At 39.1% G+C, this 22,760-nt stretch overlaps 1 protein-coding gene across 2 annotated transcripts; it reads left to right on the top strand.

The window, feature by feature from the left end:
• The first annotated feature begins 412 nt into the window (after window positions 1–412).
• SANBR (SANT and BTB domain regulator of CSR) lies at window positions 413–21,818 on the top strand. Of its 2 annotated transcripts, XM_033055868.2 has the most exons (21): window positions 413–571; window positions 3,509–3,674; window positions 5,501–5,687; window positions 8,758–8,851; window positions 9,795–10,033; window positions 10,805–10,863; window positions 11,454–11,614; window positions 12,419–12,505; window positions 12,619–12,729; window positions 14,421–14,544; window positions 14,697–14,849; window positions 15,028–15,203; window positions 15,575–15,674; window positions 16,141–16,173; window positions 16,763–16,862; window positions 17,824–17,918; window positions 18,020–18,048; window positions 18,143–18,216; window positions 18,852–18,940; window positions 19,303–19,394; window positions 19,809–21,818. In XM_033055868.2, the coding sequence occupies exons 2-21, from the start codon at window positions 3,525–3,527 to the stop codon at window positions 19,843–19,845; spliced, it is 2,190 nt and encodes a 729-aa protein (XP_032911759.1). In that variant the 5' UTR covers window positions 413–571; window positions 3,509–3,524; the 3' UTR covers window positions 19,846–21,818. The 2 variants fall into 2 exon arrangements, with proteins under 2 accessions (XP_032911759.1, XP_032911760.1); XM_033055869.2 differs by lacking the exons at window positions 413–571; window positions 5,501–5,687 and having other exon boundaries at window positions 3,596–3,674; window positions 19,809–21,812.
• Window positions 21,819–22,760: the final 942 nt, after the last annotated feature.

The raw sequence follows: 22,760 nt of genomic DNA on the forward strand, positions 1-22,760 counted from the left end.
TTGTAAAGGCAAGTAGTAATTGGCAGGGGATAAGGACTTCTGGTGGCGGGGCTTCTCCCTCTGTGCCGCGCCGTGACGTCACGTGTGGCACTGGGCAGTGTGTCCCAAGCCGTGCCGCGTCATTCGTACGAAGCGCGTCGTGACGTCATTTTCGACGTCACGGTGACGTCGTGCGGGGCGGGGCGTTGCCGAGGCGACCGGACGCCGCTCGCGGGGCGGGAGGGGGCGCTGCCGCCGCCGCTGCACTGCGGCAAGGCGGGGCCGCCGCGCGCCCGGGTCGGGAGCGTTCCACGCCCTCTCATTGGCTGTGCCTGGCGCGAGGGGCGGGGCCTCGTCACCTGCCCCGCGCCCATTGGCGGAGGCCGCTCCCCCTCACGGCGTTCCCGCCCCTCCCCTGAGGGCGGGCCCGGGCGGTGCCGGCAGATGAGGAGGGCGCGGCGGGTGCGGCCGGGCCGGCTGCTGGTGCCGCTTGGAACCGAACTCTCGTCCCGCTGCTGCCCTGGCACATCCCAAGGAGAAGCCCCTGCCCGTGCTGTCCCGTCCCGCTGTCCCTGCGCCTGGGAACTGCCAGGTAAACCCGGGAGGAGTCCCGGTGGAGACCGCCCGGGGGGGGCTGTCGGGGTCCCCGCTCTGGGGCTGCTGCACTTGTAGGGTGTCTAAGACTGGGTTCTGTTCTTTTTAATTTGAACGCTTTATAATTTTTAATGTTGGCTGGTACGTGGGCAAGCTGCAAAGTTGCTGTTGTTCGTCTCCCCCGCCTCGTTCTGCACCATCACTTCCTTGGGTTTCAGGGCTGTGGATGGGAGCCTCGTGCCCATCCCATCTTCACCTTCCCTCAGGCTGTGCGGGAATTCTTCACTTCTGTGCTAACGCTTTGCTTTAAATAATAAAAAAGTCGAATCGGATTGTGTGTTTCCGTAGTGAATTAACTCTTAGGAATCCTTTGCAATGCTTGGTTTTGAGCTCTAGGTATAAATAGGAATTCTTGTGCTCGTGTATCTTTTTATATTGTGCATCTCAAATGAGTTGGTCATAGCTAAATAATTTTGAAACTTTTTTTTTCTCCAATTTTCACAGTAGTTGAGGAAGGGGTTAACCTGAGCTTTCATTGCAGTAACAGAGAGGAGAGAATGTATAGAAGTTGCTTTTTCTCTTAAGAATATGATTTATTACAGGCTTTATATTGTTGCTTTTAGAGAGTTCTTGCATGAGGCAGAACCTTGCATGTGTCTTTATACTTCCAACAGGGTTTCCCAAAGGACAAAAAGGCAAATATTGAATGTATAAAGCTGCAAAGAGGAGTCCCATGCTCTTCCCAGAATACAAATAAAAATCCTTCTGTAAGCCTGTAATTAAGTCTCCTCCTTCATTTGTCTTTGCAGTGATAAGCATGTAGAGAGCTGTTATTTAAGTGTGCAGAATAAGCAAATAAAGAAACCCGTGTGAGAGACAAAGACTTGATTCTCTCTGAACGTGTCATCACGTTTTAGAGCACCTGTCATCCCTTCATGCTTCATGGTCCACAGGGTTGATGTGTAGTAAACTTGTTACCCTGAAGCACTCAGAATTTTCCTCTTGTAAATTATAGACTTTTTTTTTTCTTTCCCAAAAAAAACCAGTTTTCCTTCTCTTTTCCTTTCTTTCTTTGATTGCCCAGTGTACTCATCCCACAGCACTAATCCTCAAAATAGTGATTTATGGAATATTGATGTTGCTGGTAATTTTACTTGCATTAAGCCTATTTTATGGTGGGAAAGCAGGGGATTATAATACTCCATCATTTACTTATCTCATCCAAACATATTTTTAAACCAGCTGCTCCATGTGTATGTGCTAGCACAACTGTGTTTCGTAACCCCTTGGGGTTTCCCACTGGTGCTGACCCATTCTGGCCCTGTTATTTCTCCTCCTGGGAGCAGAAACAGGAGATGTTCAGGGGCTGAAATGTAATTGCTACCGACATCTGTCTGCACAGTGGCAGGGAGAAGTCTCCACCACAGAATCACCACGGTGACACTGCTTCAAAGTGCTCTCAGGGTGAGGGATAAGGACACAGTGACTTCAGGGGCTGATCAGCTTTTACCTGCTAGTGGCATCTATTTTGCCCAGAATTTTGGGCTGTTATAATCTGTGAGGATCTTTCTCTTTTAAAACTGGCTATTTTACAGCATATTTTACAGCAGGCTTCATTTAGATAGAGTTGCTAAAATGGTATTAAGTTTTCTATGGGACTTATTTTCTGTTTTAAGGCTTTTTTTTCTTCTTTTAAAGTCTCATGACTGTGGGAAACCAAAGAATTCTCTCAGTGGGTTCTGTTTTTTTTGGTTTTTTTTTCCTTCTGATTTAATTCAGCTGCTCTTTTGAAAGGATGAAAGCTTACAGTTACCTGCTGCTGTGATTTCTGTTTCTACCAACATAACAAGCAGAAAGAAGGGCTGGAACAGCTTCTAGAGGGAGAAAAAATTCATGGCTATTTTGTGTATTTCAAACATCTTCTCTTTTACAAAGAGGCTAGCGCAAAAGAAACATCTATGTCTAGCATGCTTTTAGTAACAGGTTATCAGGTGTTACCTCAGGCTATTTTCTCTCAATTTCTCTATGATTCTTGCTTTATAAGTCAAAAACCTGTGTGTGGCTTTTAAATTTGGTTATTAAGTACTTCTATCCCTCCTGTGTTCTTTGGGTGTGTGTTATTTTGAACATGGAACTCTTAATTAATGCTTGCAGTTCTTTCCCAGCATAAACTAAATCAGTACTGTGAACTTTTACTCTGTTCCCTGGTGCTATACATAAAATCCATTTGGGAAAAGAAAAAAAAAAAAACCTAAATATAATCTTGCTTTATGAAGTGTTTTCTGCTGTCCTTGTATGCTTTACTCTGGTGCTGAGCTTGAGGCTGAGGAGTAAGAAGTTTTCAGAGCTGCTGATCCTGGCTAATAAGAAGTTGGGAATGTCAGGTGTTTGGGATGACAGTTGAACGAGATTCAGGTGTTGTTTCCTGGCTCTGAGGTTGGTGGCCCTTGAATTGGTATTGGCTTCTAAATAAACTGGTTTGGCTTCTAAATAAGGCACTCAGGTGTGCTGAGCAGATGGGCAGAACAAGAGGAGAGCAAAGCTGAGAGTACAAGGTTTGTGGGAACAGACAACTGTATTTGAATGTAAATTTACATTGAAATGCCCTTTTAACTTTGGCTTTTTTTCCTGAGATTTTTTGGAAACCTTTCTTTTGTGTTAGAGACCTCAGAGGTGTGATTTCCCCTCTGGAAAGAGGCAGCTCAGAGGGATGGTGGATAATACCTGCTGCCCTTGGGTTGGTTTTGGTTTGCTTTGTACATCTGCTTCTCTCTCAAGGTTTTGAGAATATGTAAACTTTGTCAAAAAAGCCTCAGTACCTGACTACTGCTGTGGTAAACACTTCCTCCAGCAATTTATGGAATGCTGCAGGTAAAGTAGATCAAGCTTTAGCAAACTATGCAGTGAGACTTGCTAAAAACTGTTTCTCTTCTAGGCTTAAGTAGCCAAAGATGAGTCGTGGATTGTCAGAAAACAATAACTTCCCCTATGACAACAACCAAATGGTTTTGGATATGATCCTGTGCTCCCTAATTGGTGTTCCTCAGCCTATCAACTGGGACAGTGTGGCAAGGCTGGTTCCAGGATATACATCCAAAGAAGTGAGTTTGAATTGAATAAAAGAATTTGTATGCTTTAAGCAATGCTTTATGGAGAAAGCAACATTTCTGGGGTGGAGGAAGGGAAATTGAATTAAGTGTTTGTGGTTTTTTCCCCTGAAGGCATTTGCACCTAATTGAGAATGTTAAATGCAGTAGATTGTAAAGAGGTGGAGGGGGGGTTGTTTTGTTTCTACAGAACCTGAAATTGAGAAATGCATTCTGCAATGTATTTCATTAGAATTCATACAGAATAAGAATAAAAAATGACTGTAAAGGAAAAATTGAAAAGTGGAATTAACAAAAGGTAGCTGTGCTGCTGCATTGCAAACTCCATAGCTAAGACTTGGATGGAAAGGATGCCAGTACCCACTAACCCCGTGCAGGTTGTAATAATCCTTACCAGGAAACCTAATAACTCTTTATGCTTGTTGTTGCAACTCTGAACAAGGAGCAGTTCCAGACCTCTATTAGATGAAGAGTGAAGTTGCTTCTTTTTTTGATCCTACAGATGTAGATTTTTCTTTCTTTGATTGGAGTAGAATTGGAACAACCTCTGTATACTTCTCTTTCTGGATTGCTGAACCACTCTTTTTTATAATAATAATTCTGACTTTTTAATTTCTGAGAGGGTGTAAGCTAAGAAAAGAACACGTCTTTTGCCCTTGTGATTCAGCAAAGCTGAAAGAAAGCCAGCCAGTGGTCTTGACTTTGTTGCAAACCTAATCAAGTGTGTCAGCTCACATTTGAAGCAGTGCTATTGGGCGTTGCTGTAACCTTGTATTTCACACATAAAAATGAAGGATTGGGTGTGGCAGCTTCTGTGGAATGTTACTGCCTTGGCAGAGTGCTTGGGGACATCTCTGCTGTTCACCTTTCAATGTGCAGACAGCACTGTGCATATTAAGCAAATAAAATATCAGTGAGCCTTCTCCTCCTATTAATTGATATGATTGATTAGTATATGTCTGATTACTGTTTTTAACTAAATGTCTCAAATATATGGAGTCCTTGTTTAAGGCAGTTATGTAAAAGCACAAATTACCCCTTTATTTATCTCTTGTATGTGTGTGACTGGCATCACAAATTTGAGACACTGTCAATATCAGAGGGATGTCCCTGTGTGCCCCTGGCCCAAACGGGCACTGGCACAAAGCAATATCTGTTAACTCAGCCCAAAATAAAGAAATAAATAAAACCAGCTGCTAATGGAGCCCAACACCTGTGTCACAGGAGGAGCACCTGTGGAATTAAGTAGATTTGTGTGTGCAAGTTACCTCTGTGTAGGACTTTGCTGAACCAAACCTATAATTAAGATTGTGTTGGTACAAAGTAACAGAATAGAAAAACTTTCTAGTTCATCAAAAGCAGGGGATGGGAAGTTTATAGAATTGCAGTGGAAAGCAGCAGTCCCTTTTGTCCATATTGGAATGGAGGTCATAAAGTAAAAGAATAATAGTTGTAAATAAGTTTCTGTAGCCACACTTAGTAACATTTGACCATGTTTATGGTAGAAGACCTAGTTACAAAATTAGAAGTCAAACTCTCCCTGTAATTTTCTCTTCGAAAACTGGGCTTAAAATCACAGGGTTTAAGGAAATCAAAGTTGAAACAGATTCTACTTTCTCTCTTAGGGTATTTATGCTAGGTATTATTTTACTGTTTTTTATATACTGATACCACTAACTACATAGGAAGCATTTATGGGTTTGATATCAGTAACTGTTGACATGCAAAACTGTGCAATACAGTATCCATCTCAAATCATAGTTATTAAAAATGTGCTGAAAGCTACTCCTTCATTGTCCTATCATTTAATCTTGTGACAGTGTGCAAAAAGGTTTGATGAACTAAAAAGCAGTGGAAGTTCACCTGTTGACAACCAATATAATCCCCTGATGGCTGCTGGTGGGAGTCCTGTGGAAACTTTAGCTACGTACATCAAATCCTCCTTGCTCGATACACAGACAGAGTTTGAGGAGCCTGCTATTGGGCAGGATTCCATTACTATAACTGGTATGTTTTTAGTCATTCTGAACTATATTGGCTTTGATAATCAGTATGTGCATGCTTCTGTCCTGAGGGGTTAAGTCCACCCAGGAGTAATAATCGTTCATCCTTGGAGAGTTAAGTATGAATATAATGCGTACAACAAGGCACTTATTAGCTTAGTTTGTGAATCAATGTTTCCTTGGGTATTTTTGGGAACTTGTCCTTCCAAGAGGCATAAATCCTTCTGCTGAATTCTGTTTAGGATTTTTGGTGGTGTTCTGTTAACCCTACAGCCATTTTAAGTCATGTTAAGCAGCATTATTGAGATAACTGGAGAGTATTGTGAAGAAAAGCTGCAGGGTGCTAAGGAGGGGATTCCTTGAGGGCTTCCTCTCCCAGCTGCAAGCCCTGTGTTTGCCATGGATGGGTGCAGAGGAGTTGGACCAAAATATAGCTAATTTTTTCTTCAAGACAGTCTTGAGATGACATAAAATGTGTCCTAGTCAGTTATGTTTCCTTGTAACTATTGGGCAGAAGAGGACCAAACCCAATAGCTGTAAATTCAATTGTAACACAGTTAAATACTGTTAACAATTCCTTTAGTAAAATTCTGTCAGAAGTTGTAATTAAATGTGTGTTATTCTCTGGTTTTCAGTACAGAGATGTACAGTGACTTTAGGACTTGGTAAATGTATTTGCCTGAGAAATTTGCTTCAGTGATAAATAATTTCTGTGTTAAAAATTAAGACAGTGAGGCATTTAAACAACGTCCTCCACTACAGCTTTCACTGTCCTCTTTGCAGCAGAAAAACAGCTGTTTGAACTTTGAATAAAATGTTTTTAGTAATTCTAATCAAGGGATGATATTGGTAAACTGTGCATGGAGTGTCAAGACTGAAAGTGCTTCCCATCAGCTTTCAATTACGTCGTTCCATGCCTGATGTGGGATAAATGCTGCTGGCACCACAGGTCCCTGCTTACAGGATTAGCAGCTTCCCAGTAGGCAGTTAACGAGCTCACTCTGCTTCTGGAACCCCTTAGACAATTAGTGCATGTTTTCTTTTTAACAGTGGAATACCTGTAATGAGTATTAATGCAGTTAAGTCCACTAATGTAATGTTTCCTTCAACAAGATCGTAGCCTGAGATTATTCTGGTTTTTTTGTGACTTTGGATAAATCATCTGCCCTGTTTGACTGTAATTTGTTGATATGAAATTAGGGTAATTAATATCTTTTTCTCACAGGCTTGGGTGAACTCACCTTCTTAGTATTTATGAGGTACTTCTACATTTCAGTATTGGTGATTTGAGACAATCCTATTTGTAAATGTTTTTTGTTTAATTAATTGCTTCCTAGTGGATTTATTCACATTAGCTTATTGTTAGGATCAAGAATTTTGGGCCTTTTGCATTTGTTTGTAGTTATGAGTAACAGCGAGAAAAAGCAAATCATGCCATACTCATTCTGAGCTGGATTCTGGTTTTGGCTAAGTTATAAAAGCTTATTTAATGCTTGCTAATTACAAGGCAAACTGCTGGCAAGTCCTTCTGATTGCGTGTCATAACAGAAAACAAGCACAAAGGATAGGCTGTTACCAAGTATTTGTTACAAGGTTTCAAAAGTTAATCAATCTGTAAGCTTTGGAGGGGAGGAAAAAAGATATGAAGAAATTCGTGGTGGAGTTCAGACGTCCTCATTAATTTGGCTGTGTTGCATATCCTTGTCAGCATTATTGCCTTCAGGAAATCACTTCACTGTGTTCACAATTAACTTGTTAATAGATTTGCAGACAGAACCCTCTCATACCATGTATTTCCCCAGTCCCTTCTTTTAGAGCTCACACCTTTGATTCCAATCCAGGGTTTCCACCTCACCTGCAGTGAGGATGGCTGCCCAGAAAGCTGTGGCTGGAGCTGCCCTTTCCCAGGTTTTACTGGGAGTGAATCTTCCCCTTCTGCTAACTTCTGTTCCCTCTATTAAGACCCTGCTATGAGACTTAGCTTTGGCTGCACCTGTGGTGGAAGTTTTGTTTTTTCTGCCTCTGGTATGGTAATTTTGCTTTCCTGAAGGGCACAACTGCTGTGTTCTGAACCATATAATTTTTGCTGTCAGTCTGCTGTAGTTGTTCAGCTATTAGTTGAAGAGGTCTGTTTTAATCTTCTTCAGCCTCTTACATTATTCAAGAGGGAGATGGTGTTTCTGGAACTCCATGAAATCTGAGGGAATGGCATAGTCATGGAAAATCACCACTTTAAGGGATTTTCATTGTTAAAAAAAAGATAATGATCTTTCTGACTTTTAAGCAAGATCATTGAAGTTTCACATTGCAGTAATCCATTCACGGCTGGAAAAGACATCAATTGTTTTAACCCTTGATCCTGAACTCAGTGGATTTGGTAACTGAACTCCTGAACTTCACTAGGTTGTTGTGTGCACTTTTCACTGCTTGCAGCACCTTTGTGAAGATCAGCTGTTTGAAGTGCATCTGTCCTTTATTCCTGGAACAACCTCAGTGATGTAGCTCTGAGATCAGGCAGATTTCCTGGTCTGCTCTCTTTGAACATTACTTGATATGATCAGCTGGTTTAAGCCACACGTGGGAAAAATTTGGCAAAAACAAACACATCCTAAGAGTCTTCTGTGCTTCTCTGTAGAAGCTGCTTGTTTCCAAAGCTGGCACATGATGAGTAAGGAGTGGGATTGGTCTCAAGTTGTGTCCTGGCGGAAGCTTTGATGTGGCAGGGTCTCAGGAGCCATGACCCACAAAGCAGACCACAAGAGCTAAAGGAATGGGTCACATTCCCAGAAGGAAGTGCTGATGGCCATGAGTCTCATGCTCAGTGTTGCGCCAGGAGTGATCTGGGTTTGTAGCCAAGTGTCTGGGCAGTCCAGCAATGGTGCTGCTGTGAGTTCCCATGCATGGCACTCAGAGCAGGAGTCTGGGTTGCTAGCAGCCCTTATGGAAGCAGATTTGTTGCTAGCTGTGCCATTGCTCCACCATGGCAGCCATAATTCAGCTGCATTTCCAAGATGCTGAAGAGCAAAAGATGAGAAGTTTTTGTTCTAATGCAGCCTTTTCCCCTTTCATTGAAGGAAGGCCCAGTGCAGCCTCCACAAGGAGCTGTTCTTCAGAATCTGAGAAAGATCCTGTACATAACAGTGGAGAAAGCAGTGATGAAACCCAGGGGTAAGAAGAGCATTGTGTATTTGTTGTCCAGGAGATTGTAGCATTGACAGAAAGATGTCTAAATTGCTGAAATTTATTTACTGCCAGAAAGAAAACAGCTGGAAATATGCAAATGAATGCTGTAAGAAATTTGGAAACCTTCCATTGCTACAGATATTCCAGGAGTTGGTTTGAGAATGTGTTGTGTGCAGTAAGATGTTTATAAACATCTGTGCATACTGTTCCTCTAGGTGATTGGTCACTGCTGTGGCAGGAATGAGAAACATACCTGGTTTTATCAAGGACTGAAACAAGACTGATATTCAATTACACTATAAAAAATACTCTTGAACATAGATTTGTCCTATGTAAAAGCAGGGAAAAAAGCTGTAAATGAAAAATTTTCCCTTTAATTCCAATAGCCATCCAGGTCACTTTTATTCCCTCACATATCCCTGTTTTCTATGCTATATAATTACACATAGAATAATGTTTGCTTGGAACCTAAGCATCTCTCTGTAGAGACAGCATTTCTTAAGAAACAGAGATTTTTAATATACAATAAGCCAAATCTTAATTTCTGCTGATGAAGATTGCTGTTTCTATCCTTGGTGCCTCAGTGATTTAGGCATCTATACCTGGTTATTCATTGAAGAAGACATACGAGGGAGAACGAATATAATTCAGATAGAAATTGGGGAATGGAGCTAGAAATTTTCCATTAATTCCCTTAATTAAATCACTCTGATTATCTGTAGAGGATATGCATCTGTCTTTTTCACCTATCCAACAACAGTTTCTCTTGACACTTAAGAACTGAAATTCGTTTTCCTTCTGTTAATGTAACCCTGTGGGTGACATCAGTGTTGCAATGCATGACCCAGAGTTGGAGATGGGATCGTGTGGATTTGATGTCCTGATTGTCTTAGGCTGCTAATTTGCTTTGTGGCTTTTTTCTTTGAAGGCCAAATATGGTGATCCATGTGTGTGATGAAGCCAAAAACCTCAAAGAAGATTTCGTGTGTCCTCGAGACCTTTTGGTTTCAGAGATGAAATACTTTGCTGAGTACCTGTCAGTGGATGCCCAGCGCTGGGAGGAGGTGGACATCTCTGTGCACTGCGACGTTCACATCTTTGACTGGCTGATGAGATACGTCAAAAGGAACTCCAAAGAGTCTGAGGCCAGTGAAATGCCCACTTTAGGTAAAAGCAGATAATTTCTTTTAGATTCATTATGTTCTGTACTAATTAATGATTGGTTTTGATGCAGATGGCTCTGCTTTGCCGGCACTGACAGCTTTGAGGAAACGTGCTGAAAAGTTGAAGCAATAAAAAAACCCTAATCTATTATGGGGTCTGATGTTTTTAATTAAGACTCTTCAGACCTCTTCTGACCCAGGAAGGACTGGTAGATTTAAAATGGTGATGATTGATTTGTTTGTTTCTCCTCTGCTCCCTGTTGGTACAATTGCAATGTTTTCTACAATTTTATTCCATCCAATTCAGTGGTAGAAGAGCCTTTGTGGATTTTGAGGCAAATTTCCAATTTTTTTTTAATAAGCCTTTGCTACCACACTTTAAAATATAACTTTATTCTCTTGGTTTGTTTGTAACTTGCAATGTGAAGGATATGCTGAAGAAATCTCAGCTGGGTGTGATGGCTACAGATGGAAGTTAATCTTGTGTAATTGTTTAGTCATTGTAGCCGTGTGAAGCCTCCTTTTCCAATTCTAATAAGGTTTCCAATTTTAATCATTTTTCCAGGTTGTAGTTCTACTCTGGCCACTGGAATGGTAAACCAAAAGTGTTTCTTAAGATGGTTAAAAGGTTTTATATACTAGAAGATGGAATGGCAAGTTGATTGCTAAAATAATAGCTAACTCAGATGCTAAATATGAAGAGGGAGGGATGTGATATGAAATTACCAAAAAAAATCCATGTAAAGAACCCTGCCTTTGTTCTGTTGCCTTCTAGAGCCATCAAATGTCATTTCAATCCTTATTTCTTCTGAGTTTTTGAAGATGGATTCATTAGTAAGTATTAAGAAAGATTGATTTTTCTGGCATGAGGTCAGATAATTGCCGGGTGTCTCAACAGCTTGTTTGTTGTGCTTTGGCTATTACATAAACAGGTGTTGCAATGAGAACACTGAGATTTTTAACACTTTTCCCTTTTCAGTGCTGTAATCCAATATTTGCAGGATCTCAATGCAATAAACCTTAGAGCAAGTTATTTCTAAATATGATAGTGTGATCTAGAGTGCTTGTTTTATATCCTTTTTACATGAATAATATATCTGCCATTTAGGGTTTTGCAGCTCTGTGTAAGGAATAGCTGCTGACTTTATTAAAATGTTCGTCAAAAGTTCTTCATTGGGGTGACCCACAGTAAAGCACAGCTGATTAAGTTGAGATCTATGTGTTTAAATTTTTTCTATTTTAATAAGCAATTGGCAGATTACTGAAATTTTTGGAGGAGAACATAAACTAAGTCCTGATAATCCAGTGTCTCCTTTAGAAAAATCTGAGATTTGCTTTTTAAATCGAACTGAAATAGTTTTCCAAAACACCACATTTAAAATGAAAGTCTTGTTCCCTAACATTCATATTTCTGTTTTTCCTAGGTAGAGGAATGTATTCATTATTGTCACAAAAATATGAATGCTATTGTAGCCACGCCATGTAACATGAACTGTATCAATGCTAATCTTGTTACACACATTGCTGATCTCTTCAGACACAATGAGGTGGAAGAGCTGAAGGACAAAAGAGACAAATTTAAGAGGTAACTTCTTTGCCCTGTAATACACTTCTGAAGTGCTGTCAAACTTTGGGATCTCATTTCATAGCAGCTAAGACCCTGCAATTTGAAATTATATATTAATGATGTTCTTATGGAATGTATTTTTAATGCAAAATATCATGATGTGACTTCAAAATTTGATATTAAAATTATGAGCAAAATGAGAAAGCTTTTATAGGAAATGAGCAAAAGGAAAAGCCACACTAGGAGCATGGCTTGGGGAAATTATTCATGAATTCTCACATGGGAGGAAGGATTAGGGGGAGAAATCTCTTTTGGGATGACGTGCTCCTAATTGGTAGAGAATGACTTGGCTTCAGCATCCTGTGATGTTTGGACTTAGAATTCAGGATGGCTAGGAGGCTGAACAGTTGTGCTGGAATGTTCTTTGATACATCAGGACCCCAGCTTAGTATCAAGATAAGGGCCAATTATTGGAGTGCAGACTGACAGGCAAGGTAAAAGTAAGGGAGGATTTTAGTCTGTAGGGATGAAGGCTTAATTTTAGAATGAAGTGCATTTGCACAGCAATATTCATTAATAAAAAGTGTTTAGTCAAGCCAGAAGCTGGCAGTTAATACTGGCAAGCATTTTAATAAAGAATAAAATAATCTAAGTACCACTTTTGTCACACTTGTGTAAAAATGAGATGAACAGGATAATTTAAAGGAAAATTATATTGAAAGCTAGATTCTATGAGTGATTTTGCTTATCAGAATATGATTGTTAAAAGCAATTTTCAGGGTTTTTTTCCTAATGGGTGAGCTGTGTTGCTGTCATTAATAGTAAACTTTTCTGCAAGAAGATTGAGAGACTGTTTGATCCAGAGTATGAAAATCCAGATTCTAGAGGAAATGCAGCAACTTTATACAGGTATGGTCTTTTTCTATGGCTGCTTCAATAGCAAGGACAGTCCCTGTGTTTAGAAGTCCTACTCTTACTCCAGTGCTTCCTTTCCTTCTTTCTCTCTCTTTTTTTAAATCTAGGTGTTGTTTGTGTAAAAAGCTGCTAACCAAAGAAACTGAAAGGAGAATTCCTTGTGTACCAGGAAAAATCAACATAGACCAACATGGGAATATTGTCTATGTTCATATAAGGTAGTGAATATGTACATATATAAAATGTTTCTTCAACTCTGATTTTGGGTGATTTTAGAAACACTACATATTCAGATGTATTACATAATTAAGTCACAGATATGTGAAGAGTGTATGAAGCATCTCAACTTCTTGTATTACCCAGCAAAAAATGGAGCAGGGGGCTGTGATTATGGTGTACTGCTGAAATTCATTCAGCAGTGCTGCTGCTGAATGGAGATGGGGAAAACTGCAGCCATGATTACTAGGAGGGCTGTTTTTGGGTTGCACTTCTTTAAATAGAAAATACTCAGCTAATTCTTTCATCAGATGGTTTTAAGATACAAGCAGTTGATAACAGATTGAATTAAATGCTGCATTTCTGCAAGTTTTTTTAGTGAAGGATAGACCCCACCATGCCAGCTAAGAAAGGCTAGAGTATTTTCTGGTCTTTATACTGTCTGATCAAATGCCTAACCTGCTTAAAGACTGCTATAAATCAACTTTGCCAGTTGTTTTTCTGTTCCTGAAGTATTTGTCAAAGGAGCTTGCAGGACCTGTTCTGTATGAAAACCTGATTCATTTGGCACAAATATTTAACTGAATTCTGTCAGTGTGATCCATGGCTGTGAACAGCTGGATTGTCTTGTTAATGAAGATCAGTCCTTGATCAGCTGCAGTTCCCTCCCTCCCCACACGCCCCTTTTAAGGAGGATGGTGGGAGCTGATACGGAACTGTTCTGGGTGCTCTGAATAAAATGGATCTTTTGAGGAAGGGCTCCTGAAGTTCTGCCTAGCATCTACATAGAACCAAATCTTCTGCCCTGTCTTGACCTATTTAAGATCATTGTTAATTAGTCACATAAAATTCATTAACTGAATTGCTTCACTTAAGCTGAGTGTGTGTGATCGCTCTGTGATTCCCAGCAGATAAATGTGCAGGGCTTTAAAGTTACTCAGAGGATTACCTAGATTCTAATTATTTGCCTTGTGCTACTTGTGATGCTTTGCTACACAGAATATGTTTACTGTGAAGTGATGCTGGCCACTCGTGAGTTCAGGCTCTGGAGCTAATACAGTTCTGTCTTTAATGATTTTAGAATAAGTTTCTATTTATTGGTGCTCTAGTGGTGCCTAGAACTAACTTCCAACTGGAAGTACTGCTTGCTTAGTTTAGGTAAGGCACACATTTAGCAAAAATGGTTCAGGCCTGGGCTTAAAATTGGGAGTAAATTTTATCTGCTCTTTCTGACAATAACATACCTACTGCAAGTTGCATATTCTCTTGAATTCTGAAGAGGTGTGTCTCGTTTGATCACAAGGAAGCAACTAAGTCCTGTGTTTTTAACACTAGAACTGACAGGTATGTACCTTCATCAAAAGGGCATGAGCTTGTGTCTTCAAACTGTATTTCTTAGCTAAGTAATTACTGCTGTGTTGCAGATTGATGTTTATCTTAGCTTGTAAATTTGCAGGATATAGATCTTGAGATGAATCAAGCTCTAATCCTTTGTTAGGAGTGAGTTTAGGATTTTCTGAAAAAACAAAGGCTCTTCTGTCATGCTCTGAATGTAGTAATTATTGTCTCACATTGTATCCCTCCTGTTGTAACTGGAGGCTTTTCACCAGTGTGTTTTCTGCTCTTTCTCCTCCTGGTGGTTCTGGTGGCAGGATCAAAACAGAGTGAAGACTCTGATGTTTTGCTTTTTCAGAGACAAAACCTGGGAAGTGCATGAGTATTTAATTGGCCTTCATGAGGAGCTGAAATCCTGGCGGGATGTTTATTGGCGCCTTTGGGGGACTGTCAACTGGTTGACCTGCTCAAGATGTAACCAGGTTAGGTAATTTCACTTTGGCTTGTGGTGGGTGAAGCAGAGATTACAGCAGTTTGGAAAATATGTGGTAATAAAGTTCTGTGCAATTCTTTACAGTGTACAATTTTTACTTCCATGGGTTATCTCACCTCTCTCTCTTTTTTGCTGATGTAGCCTTTCCTGTGCACTGAATTCTCCCACTGCCAGTACCACTCCCAACCAGTTCTTTATCCAGGTGTAGCAAGTGCTCTGGGCTCCACTGGCACAGGAGTGTATCCCTGCTGTAACCAAAAAGTTCTTCGGTTTGACCCTACAACCCTCCCAAAGGTACTCCAGCTCTCCTTTGAAAGAGCAAAGCACATGGTGGGGTGGGCAACAGTGTGTTAGGAAAATGGATCTCTTCCCAAAATAAGGATTGTAATTCAGAAGTTGTATTTCTGTTGTTATACTGACTGAAATAAATTCTTCCCATTAACTCCAGTATTTGATATTCTGTTTATTGCAGGGCTGCAAAGTGAGGGATCATATGGTGGAGTTACCTCCAGAAAGTGAAGGTGGAGATGCTTTACCATCTAAAAGTGAAGAGGGGGATGCTTTGCCATCTCAGACTGCTCAGATCTTGAATGATCTGCTGCATCACAGAGATGTTATCGTTGTTCCTTTCACTAAGGATGAGAATAGGTAAGCACGTTGTATTATGTTCCTGAAATAACAGCCTTCAACAGTGAACTTGTGTGCTTGTTGGATTTGAGTTCTCTCCCATTTCAAAATGAGTCATAGGACTTTCTAAGAGTAAATTATTTTTGGTTATTTATTTGGAAATTGGTAAGTGAAGAACAAGAACTTTTTTCTTTTTACTTTTCAAGCAGGCTTTTAGTCACTGAACCTCCATAAGCATTCACTGCTATCTTTGTATTTTAATGTATTACTATCAAAGTGTTATGTGGGTGACTTGGAGGTCTGCTCTCTTGACACATGTTGAGTAAATTAAGACTGATTCTGAAGTAGTGGAATAGAAATGTTTATATTTGGTTTATGTATTTCTCTCCAAGTGATTCTGGTATTGGGCTCGGTGATGACAAAGGCCTTGAATGTGATGTGCTTGTAGAACCAAACACACCATGGGGCCCCAAAACTGGAGAAATCAATGCTGTGAGTGCTGATGCTTTCCCTTCCTTTTTCCTACTAATGAGGATTATTTGTAGAAGTTCTTGAACAGCTTTAAATAAAAATGAGCACTGGCTGAGCATTGTATGTTAGGATAGGTACAAAATATCTGATTGGTGAAAGGCAAAAGTTTTTCCATGTCTGCTGGAAATTTTTCCGTACATAACTTCCCTCCTGTCCTGGAATGATGTTTGAGAAAAAAAATCAGCTGTAAATATTTTTAGTGCTAAGCTTACTTTCACTAAAACATGAACTGACTGTATTTAATTGGTCAGTGGTTTTCAACCTACTCAGCTTTAGTCCTTCCACCAAAATTTAGAGTTCAAGATGGGAGGAGGCCTGGGAGTTGCTATAAAATACCACTCCTATTTTTTAGAATTCCTTTCACTTTTTAATTTTAATTATTATTAGTTCTCTAGCTTAGATGCCTTTTTTCTCTTTGTGATTACAGTTTTTGTCTCTGAAGAACTGGACTTTGCAGCTGGTTAGTAAAATATTTCACTAATTTTAATTATTTGGTCTTCTGTATTGGTGGAAGACCTGCTTTGATTTTTGTCTTATTTTCTAATAAATGAGACAAATACCTTTGGTGGTTTTTTTTGGAGGTTGCTGTATAGCAACAGCTTTTACAAGAAAGTAAGGTATGTGTGAAGTACTACTTTAGAAATGAGAAATTCCTTGGAATGTTTTTACAAATGGCAATAAGCCACACTAACACTGCATGCATCAGTTATTAATAGTTTTTTAGGCTGATAGAAACATAAATCAAAATCCAAGGTTTTGAGTATCTGTCTCTCTTGGCTGGTCTGAGATGCTTCACATCTTCATTGTTACTCTTCATCATTTCTCATTATAGGCATTATTATCACTTAATTTAGATGTATATTCAGTGTAAACATCAAATTACTGAACATTTCCATAATTCTATGCTGATCTGTTAGGAATTATTCACTCTTTCATCACTGAGATAGAGAACTATGTTGGATGTCAGCTCCTGCAAGCCAAATTTAATATATAATTTAGTAGAAACTCAGCCCCACTTTTACTCTCTGGCTTCTCCTGGTGTTGGTTAGAAACAGCAGTCACTGTTATCTGAAGAGGAGGAGTACACCACGGGCTCAGAGGTCACTGAGGATGAAGTGGGGGATGAAGAAGAAGTGTGCAAGAAACCAGGTACATCCAGTCTTTGCAGTCCTCCTCTCTGGAGTTACCAGATAGGGGGTTGAGGCAGCAGAAGTCCTATGTAAGCAGATTTTGTATATCAGGTGCTTTAAAAACAAAAGGCAAAGTTATTTGAATTTTATCCCTAGGTTTCCTGTGGTTAGATACAAATTTCCCCAGTGCTCAGTGCCATCAAAAATCGCTGGCAAACAAGAAAAGCTGCAACTATTCATATTGGAGAAGTGCCAGGAATTATCAAGCACTTATTTTGCAGGAAACTCTTAAATTAATGAGATTTCATGTAATAAATGTTGGAAGAAAAGGCAGCAATTACAGGACTGCTTTTACATGCAAAAAAAAAAATTTGCAGATTTGTCTATTGATTGCACAGAGGAATGACTGGTTAATGTAGCTAAAATTGTCTGCATTGAAACTAAGCTTTATATGATCTAAAAAACTTTTATTCATTTTTTAATGTGATCATGAGTTTAGGAACATGAAAAACCAAAAAACAACTTCCCCTTTTCTCCCTACTAAAAATTCATTGGAAGAGAGGCAGTTCTTTGTTATTTTTGTCTTTACTCAAAGGGTGATTGAAATTGTACCAGTTTAAAAAAATATATGAATTTTGAAACAATTTTTATAATTTAAAGTTGTTTGGTCTGATATTGCTCAGAATTTAGTCATTGAATCAATATGTTCAAAAATCTGGTTGGATGTGCAATTATTTTTAAATGTAAATTTATGCTTTTATGTGTAATCACTCTGCATTTTAAATACATACTTGAGTTTTTGTATATTTTTCATAGAAAAGCATTTGAGTAATGTGTGTTAGTATGCCTGCAACACTGAGAAAAGGAGGACAGCCTGTTGATTTACATTATTTGTAAAGAAATAGAGGAGAAAAAGTACTTGGGTTTTTTTTGAGACATTCCAAGTATCTGAGGGTATGAATAGCTATTTCTTCCATTAGCAGGGAGAAAGGAGAAGTTAAAGAAATCCTACAGGCACCCAAAGAAAGTGATTTCTTCACCTAGTGTTCAGAAAAGGGAGAAGCCATCTGATAAGGTAAAATCACAGGTGTGAATCCAGGCTCCCTGGCTGGCTTAAATAATGAGGAATTTTCTCTATCACATTAAATGTGATTTTTTTTTTTTTTTCTTCAACAGTCAAGTTCCCGAGATGCTTCCCCATTCATGTAAGTAATTTCCAAAGCCCTTGAGAACAGATTTTAATATCTCCCTCTTTTGAGCTGTTCCTGATAACAGGGTTTGTGCACCTTTCTCTTGCAGTGTGAGCATGCAGCAGAACAAATGGGATGCGTCCCGGTCCCTGAGATTCAACCAAGATGCTCAAAGAGAAGATGGTCTGTTCCTTCATGAGTTTAGCTTTCATAAAGTCATTATGCAAAGAAAATGATCCAGCTAATTTTCTTAAATTTTAGTTTAGTTACTTCCCTGTAGGGCGAATTTAATCTCAGATGCAGCAGTGGGATTTAGGGTGTTTGTGTGATTTATGTGCTTTATTTGGAATGTCAGCACAGAACCTACAGAGATTATAGTTGTCATCTCATGATTATAAAAGTATGCAGATATTTTTTTTCCTGCATCCCTGTGGCATTTGTTGTCTGTGCAGATAAATAGAGAAACATCCACTTCCATCTCTTTTCCAGTCTCTCTGACTAAAAATATTCAGAATTAGATTAATTTGTTCTGCCTTTTTTAATCTCTCCTGAGACTCTTGTGAGATTTTGCTGTTTTAAAAACCTCTGCCTCAAAACCATTTCCTGAGATTTTGATCTCAATGTAAGCGCCTCAGCCTGATTCTGGTATCTGTCAAGGCTGCTGAGGCTACATCAGGATTTAGTATCTTGGTTGTTTAAGATTTTTATATGAACTAAAAAAAAAATTACAAATCCAGTATCACTAAAGTCCTAATCGCTAATCCTCCTCAGTAAGAGTGAAAACCTTTGTTCTAAATATCCTTTCTTATTTCTGCCAGATCAGAGAAGAATGTCTGAGATCACAGGGCACTTAATAAAAATGAGACTGGGAGACCTTGATCGAGTCAAGTCCAAAGACAGCAAAGAAGTAAGATTTGTCCTGGCAAAATGTAATGTTTGCAGAGTTGAAGTGAGCAACAAAACATGCAACAAAAATACAACAAAAATATAAACACAAATAAAAATAGCATCTATTCAATACTTAAGCTAAATAATGGGTTTTATTAATCTTCATTTTGTTGAGGATTAGAGCTCAAAATAACATTTCAGGTTCACTGCTCTTAAAAACTGCTCATGGAAAATAGAATGGGTTATAAAAATCAGTACTAGGTTGTGATAATGGATGAAAGTATGCCATAGGTTGTGGTGAATATTAGTGATTTTTACAGAAAGTCACTGATTACATTGAAATAATGTCAAAACCTGATTTTTTTTTTTTCTGGATTCCAGTATGCAGGAGGCATTTATTCTAGACTTGAAGCTCAGATAAAAGCTTCAGCACAGGTCAGTGCACGACAAAGCAATGCTGAGAAGAATCCCAGGTAAGATTTTAAAATAAAAGCAAGAAAAACTCATGGGTTTTGGGGATGTGGGGTGGTGAGTTTTAAAGAACTATTTTAAAGACAAACATGCCTTGTTTCACACACTCCTTATGGATCAACTTCCACCAGGTTAAGCCATATGAGGAGTGAAAGCTTCCCTTTGTGTCCCAGTAGAGATGGGAGAATGAAACTCCTGGAGCTGTGCTGGGGGGAGGTTCACTGCAGCTCCAAAATAATTTTCTTTTTGTGGAATTGCAGAAAACCAGAAAAGTTTAGCCAACACTTTTAGCCTGTTCTTTGTCCATCTTGTAGAACAAAACAAAAAAACTACCCACACATCAAAAACCTGCATTAATAATGTAATAAACCCTACATTAATAATGTAAATCTGTTTCTTATGTATTTTTAACCCAGGTCAAAAGCTCGTTTTGGTCAAGGCCGTCCAACATAAGGAATCATGGACACATTTTAGCCAGAGGTCATTTCTGCTTCCTGAAACTGCACTGCACTCTGACATCTGGAGAATGCACATCTCTGAAAGCTTTCCAGTGACTTATTTATTACTTTAAGCCTTGTAAATTATTTTGTGCTATAAATGAATGCAAACCCAATAAGGTCTGTACTTATTTTAATTGTAAATATACTATTTCTTAAAGTTAAATTTAATTGCTTTTTTTAGGCTGTTGTGTTAAGTTGCATAGAAAATATTTTCTAAATTTACAAAATTAAATTATCAGACTAACTTTATTTATAGGGGAAGACACAAATATCTTTTTGCTAGAAATCCTGAAAAGGAAAAAGCAAGACTACTGAATTCTGAATGCAGTCAGCAGCATTAACCCAAGTCTCCTCATGTATTTATATTGTGTTATATTTGATGGGACATTTTAGGTCAGTCTTCTGGGGATTTGCATTTGAAGTCCATGACAATACTTGTGACTTAGACTAGTTTAAGCAAAATTTTCATCGGTTCTGAGGCTTCTTTGTGTACATCACTCAACTCCAACTCCTCTGAGGGTGGGTAGCAGGTAGGGACTAGACCTCCAAAGATGCACTCAGTGATGGTGCAGCATTGCATCTTGCATGTGAACCACTTGCTTTTCTTGTATATGAAATCTGTGCCCATCCCTATTCCTGACCCCTCCTGCACAGGACAGTGCTTTGTTCCCTTCTAAAACCCAAACCTTGCGATGAAGCAGTTCTATTTCTAACTGATGCTATGCCACTAAATTTCTGAGCAGGTCTGTTATTAATTCTGTATATTTCAACAGAGATGTATCATTACAAAGGCTGATGCACGTAGATCTTTTGGGTCTAGTTACTCCCTGAAACCTGCCTGATTAATGCTGTTTAGAAGTCAGATGCACTTTCAAGTTCTGTATTTGGAGCAATAGAATACAAATCCAGGGCTACCAAAATGAAATAATATGCCTAGAAAATATGTTGCATATTAGCAAAGAAAATGGCAATAATAGTACTAATTATGATGGCTGAATTCAAGGAAACACGTTCTGACTTTTTGAAACAGGTAGAAAGAGAGCTCAGGGAAAGCTTATTCCAACTCCTGGCTGTACAATAAATTGTGAGTTTGGAATGAAGTCAACAAGTTCCTGGGTGGGAGGGTGGGGTGGGGTAAGGAGAGGGAATTTTGGTTTAAATGCTCTCCTCTCCGATTGGGCTTTTTTTGTTTGTCTTGTTTCTTGATGGCTTTCAGTAGGTGTTAGAAGACTAGGATAGCAATACTTGAAAATACTGCTGTCAAGGTGGAAGATTTTTATTGAAACAATTAAAAATCAGTGTTACTTGTGTGTCTTGTCCAATGCTGTAGCAAGTTGGGAGCCCACTGAAACCAAAAAGCAAAACTGGATTTCAGTGGCTTTCATTTCAGGCAGGAGAACTGTAGCTTTGCAGGAGTGCTTTATTCTGTATCAAATAAATAAGGTTTTGTAAATGCCTCAGGCCTGTTTGCAATTACTGATGCAGTTTGAAGCACTGGTAGTCAGTTGTTTGTTGAAAGTGTAACAAAACCCATCAGGTATGAAAAAATGCAGTAGAAAAAGTGTTTTGCTACAATTCTGTGACTTCTAATAAAGGGTTGTTGCAAATTCCCATGGTAAACCTGGCTATGAAAGTTGCAGGCTGCATGTGTGTTTAGTTTTCATAGAACTACTGACTAGAAGAGAAAGGAAAATTCTGCTGGTTTTGTTCTGTGGGAAAGTGCCAGTTCTATGTGACAGTATTGTTTTACCCAAAATTATTTTTGAGCATATACAAATAATATACTTGATGTGCAGTCTTATCTTTTTTCCCCCATGCCAATCACCTTGATTTTTATCTTGTATTAATTTTGAAAATTTGTCTTGATTTAATGGAAATAAAAATTATTAATTTAAGAAGCGTGTGAGTTTTTTATAGATGCTTTTACGAGCTAAGTATATGCATAAGTGTTGTTTGATGGTCCCAATCATGCATGTGTATATTTCTCATTAAATTGCAGTATCCTCATGCAAGCTTTTTATGTGCCAAGAACAGAATATCAATAAATGCAGACATACTCCAAATCTACAGGAACTTAAAAGAATTTTTATCTACATCAAGTTTTGAAGCTGGATTAAAAATTCCTCAGTGAGTTGCACTACATCAACTGACCCAAGTATGCCAAATGTCAGACTAAGTATGTTTAAAAAAACATTTAACATTGTTTTTCACTGCCACAGTGCAGATTGCTAAAATGGTACAATCTGTTAAATCTGTGAATACAATCAGTTTCCATTATTCTGATTTTAGCAATTGCTGTATGGATGTCTTGGATGTCCTGTATTGTGCAGTTGGAATATTGGGAAGGCTGCAGTGAACATCCTGCTGTCACACATGGGTATAAATGAACTTACTGCACTCTGGAGCTGTGCCTGTCTGCTGGATGCCCAGAAATCCTGGAGAAAGGGACAGAATTTTAAATTCAGTGATGGCTCCAAGGGAAAAAAGATGTTGTGTTAGGAGAAGTGTGGACATATGGTTGTCCCAATCTATGAATAGCATGGGCATGTTTGATGTGACTGAGTAACACCTTTCTCTCAGCCAGAAGGGAATCAATTTTTGACAAATCATTGTTTCCTGTCCTTGTTGAGTGCTCAGACATGTGGGATTTTGTTGGGAAACTGCTCCTGTGCATCAGATGCGTACTTAAGCCACTATGTGAAATTTCTGCTTCCATTTAGGCACCTCCCTGCCCACTCCAGGCCAGTGTAACACCTCAAGTTATTCCTGATGTCCATGAGAGCAGCACACACAGACCCTGCAGCCATTCCTCCTGCAGCTCAGTGAAACCTAACCTTCATGAACTGCACTACTGTGTTCTGAGGTTTT

This window comes from Catharus ustulatus, chromosome 3, assembly GCF_009819885.2.
Source record: "Catharus ustulatus isolate bCatUst1 chromosome 3, bCatUst1.pri.v2, whole genome shotgun sequence".
NCBI classification, from domain to species: domain Eukaryota; kingdom Metazoa; phylum Chordata; class Aves; order Passeriformes; family Turdidae; genus Catharus; species Catharus ustulatus.

What these genes read in the sequence shown, in the direction of transcription:
- SANBR (XM_033055868.2), top strand. Translation starts at nt 3,525, where the DNA reads ATGAGTCGTGGATTGTCAGAAAACAATAACTTCCCCTATGACAACAAC. An exon ending in AATGCAGCAACTTTATACAG is followed by an intron (nt 12,506 to 12,618) that starts GTATGGTCTTTT and finishes TTTTAAATCTAG; the next exon opens with GTGTTGTTTGTGTAAAAAGC. An exon ending in GGGAGAAGCCATCTGATAAG is followed by an intron (nt 17,919 to 18,019) that starts GTAAAATCACAG and finishes TTTCTTCAACAG; the next exon opens with TCAAGTTCCCGAGATGCTTC.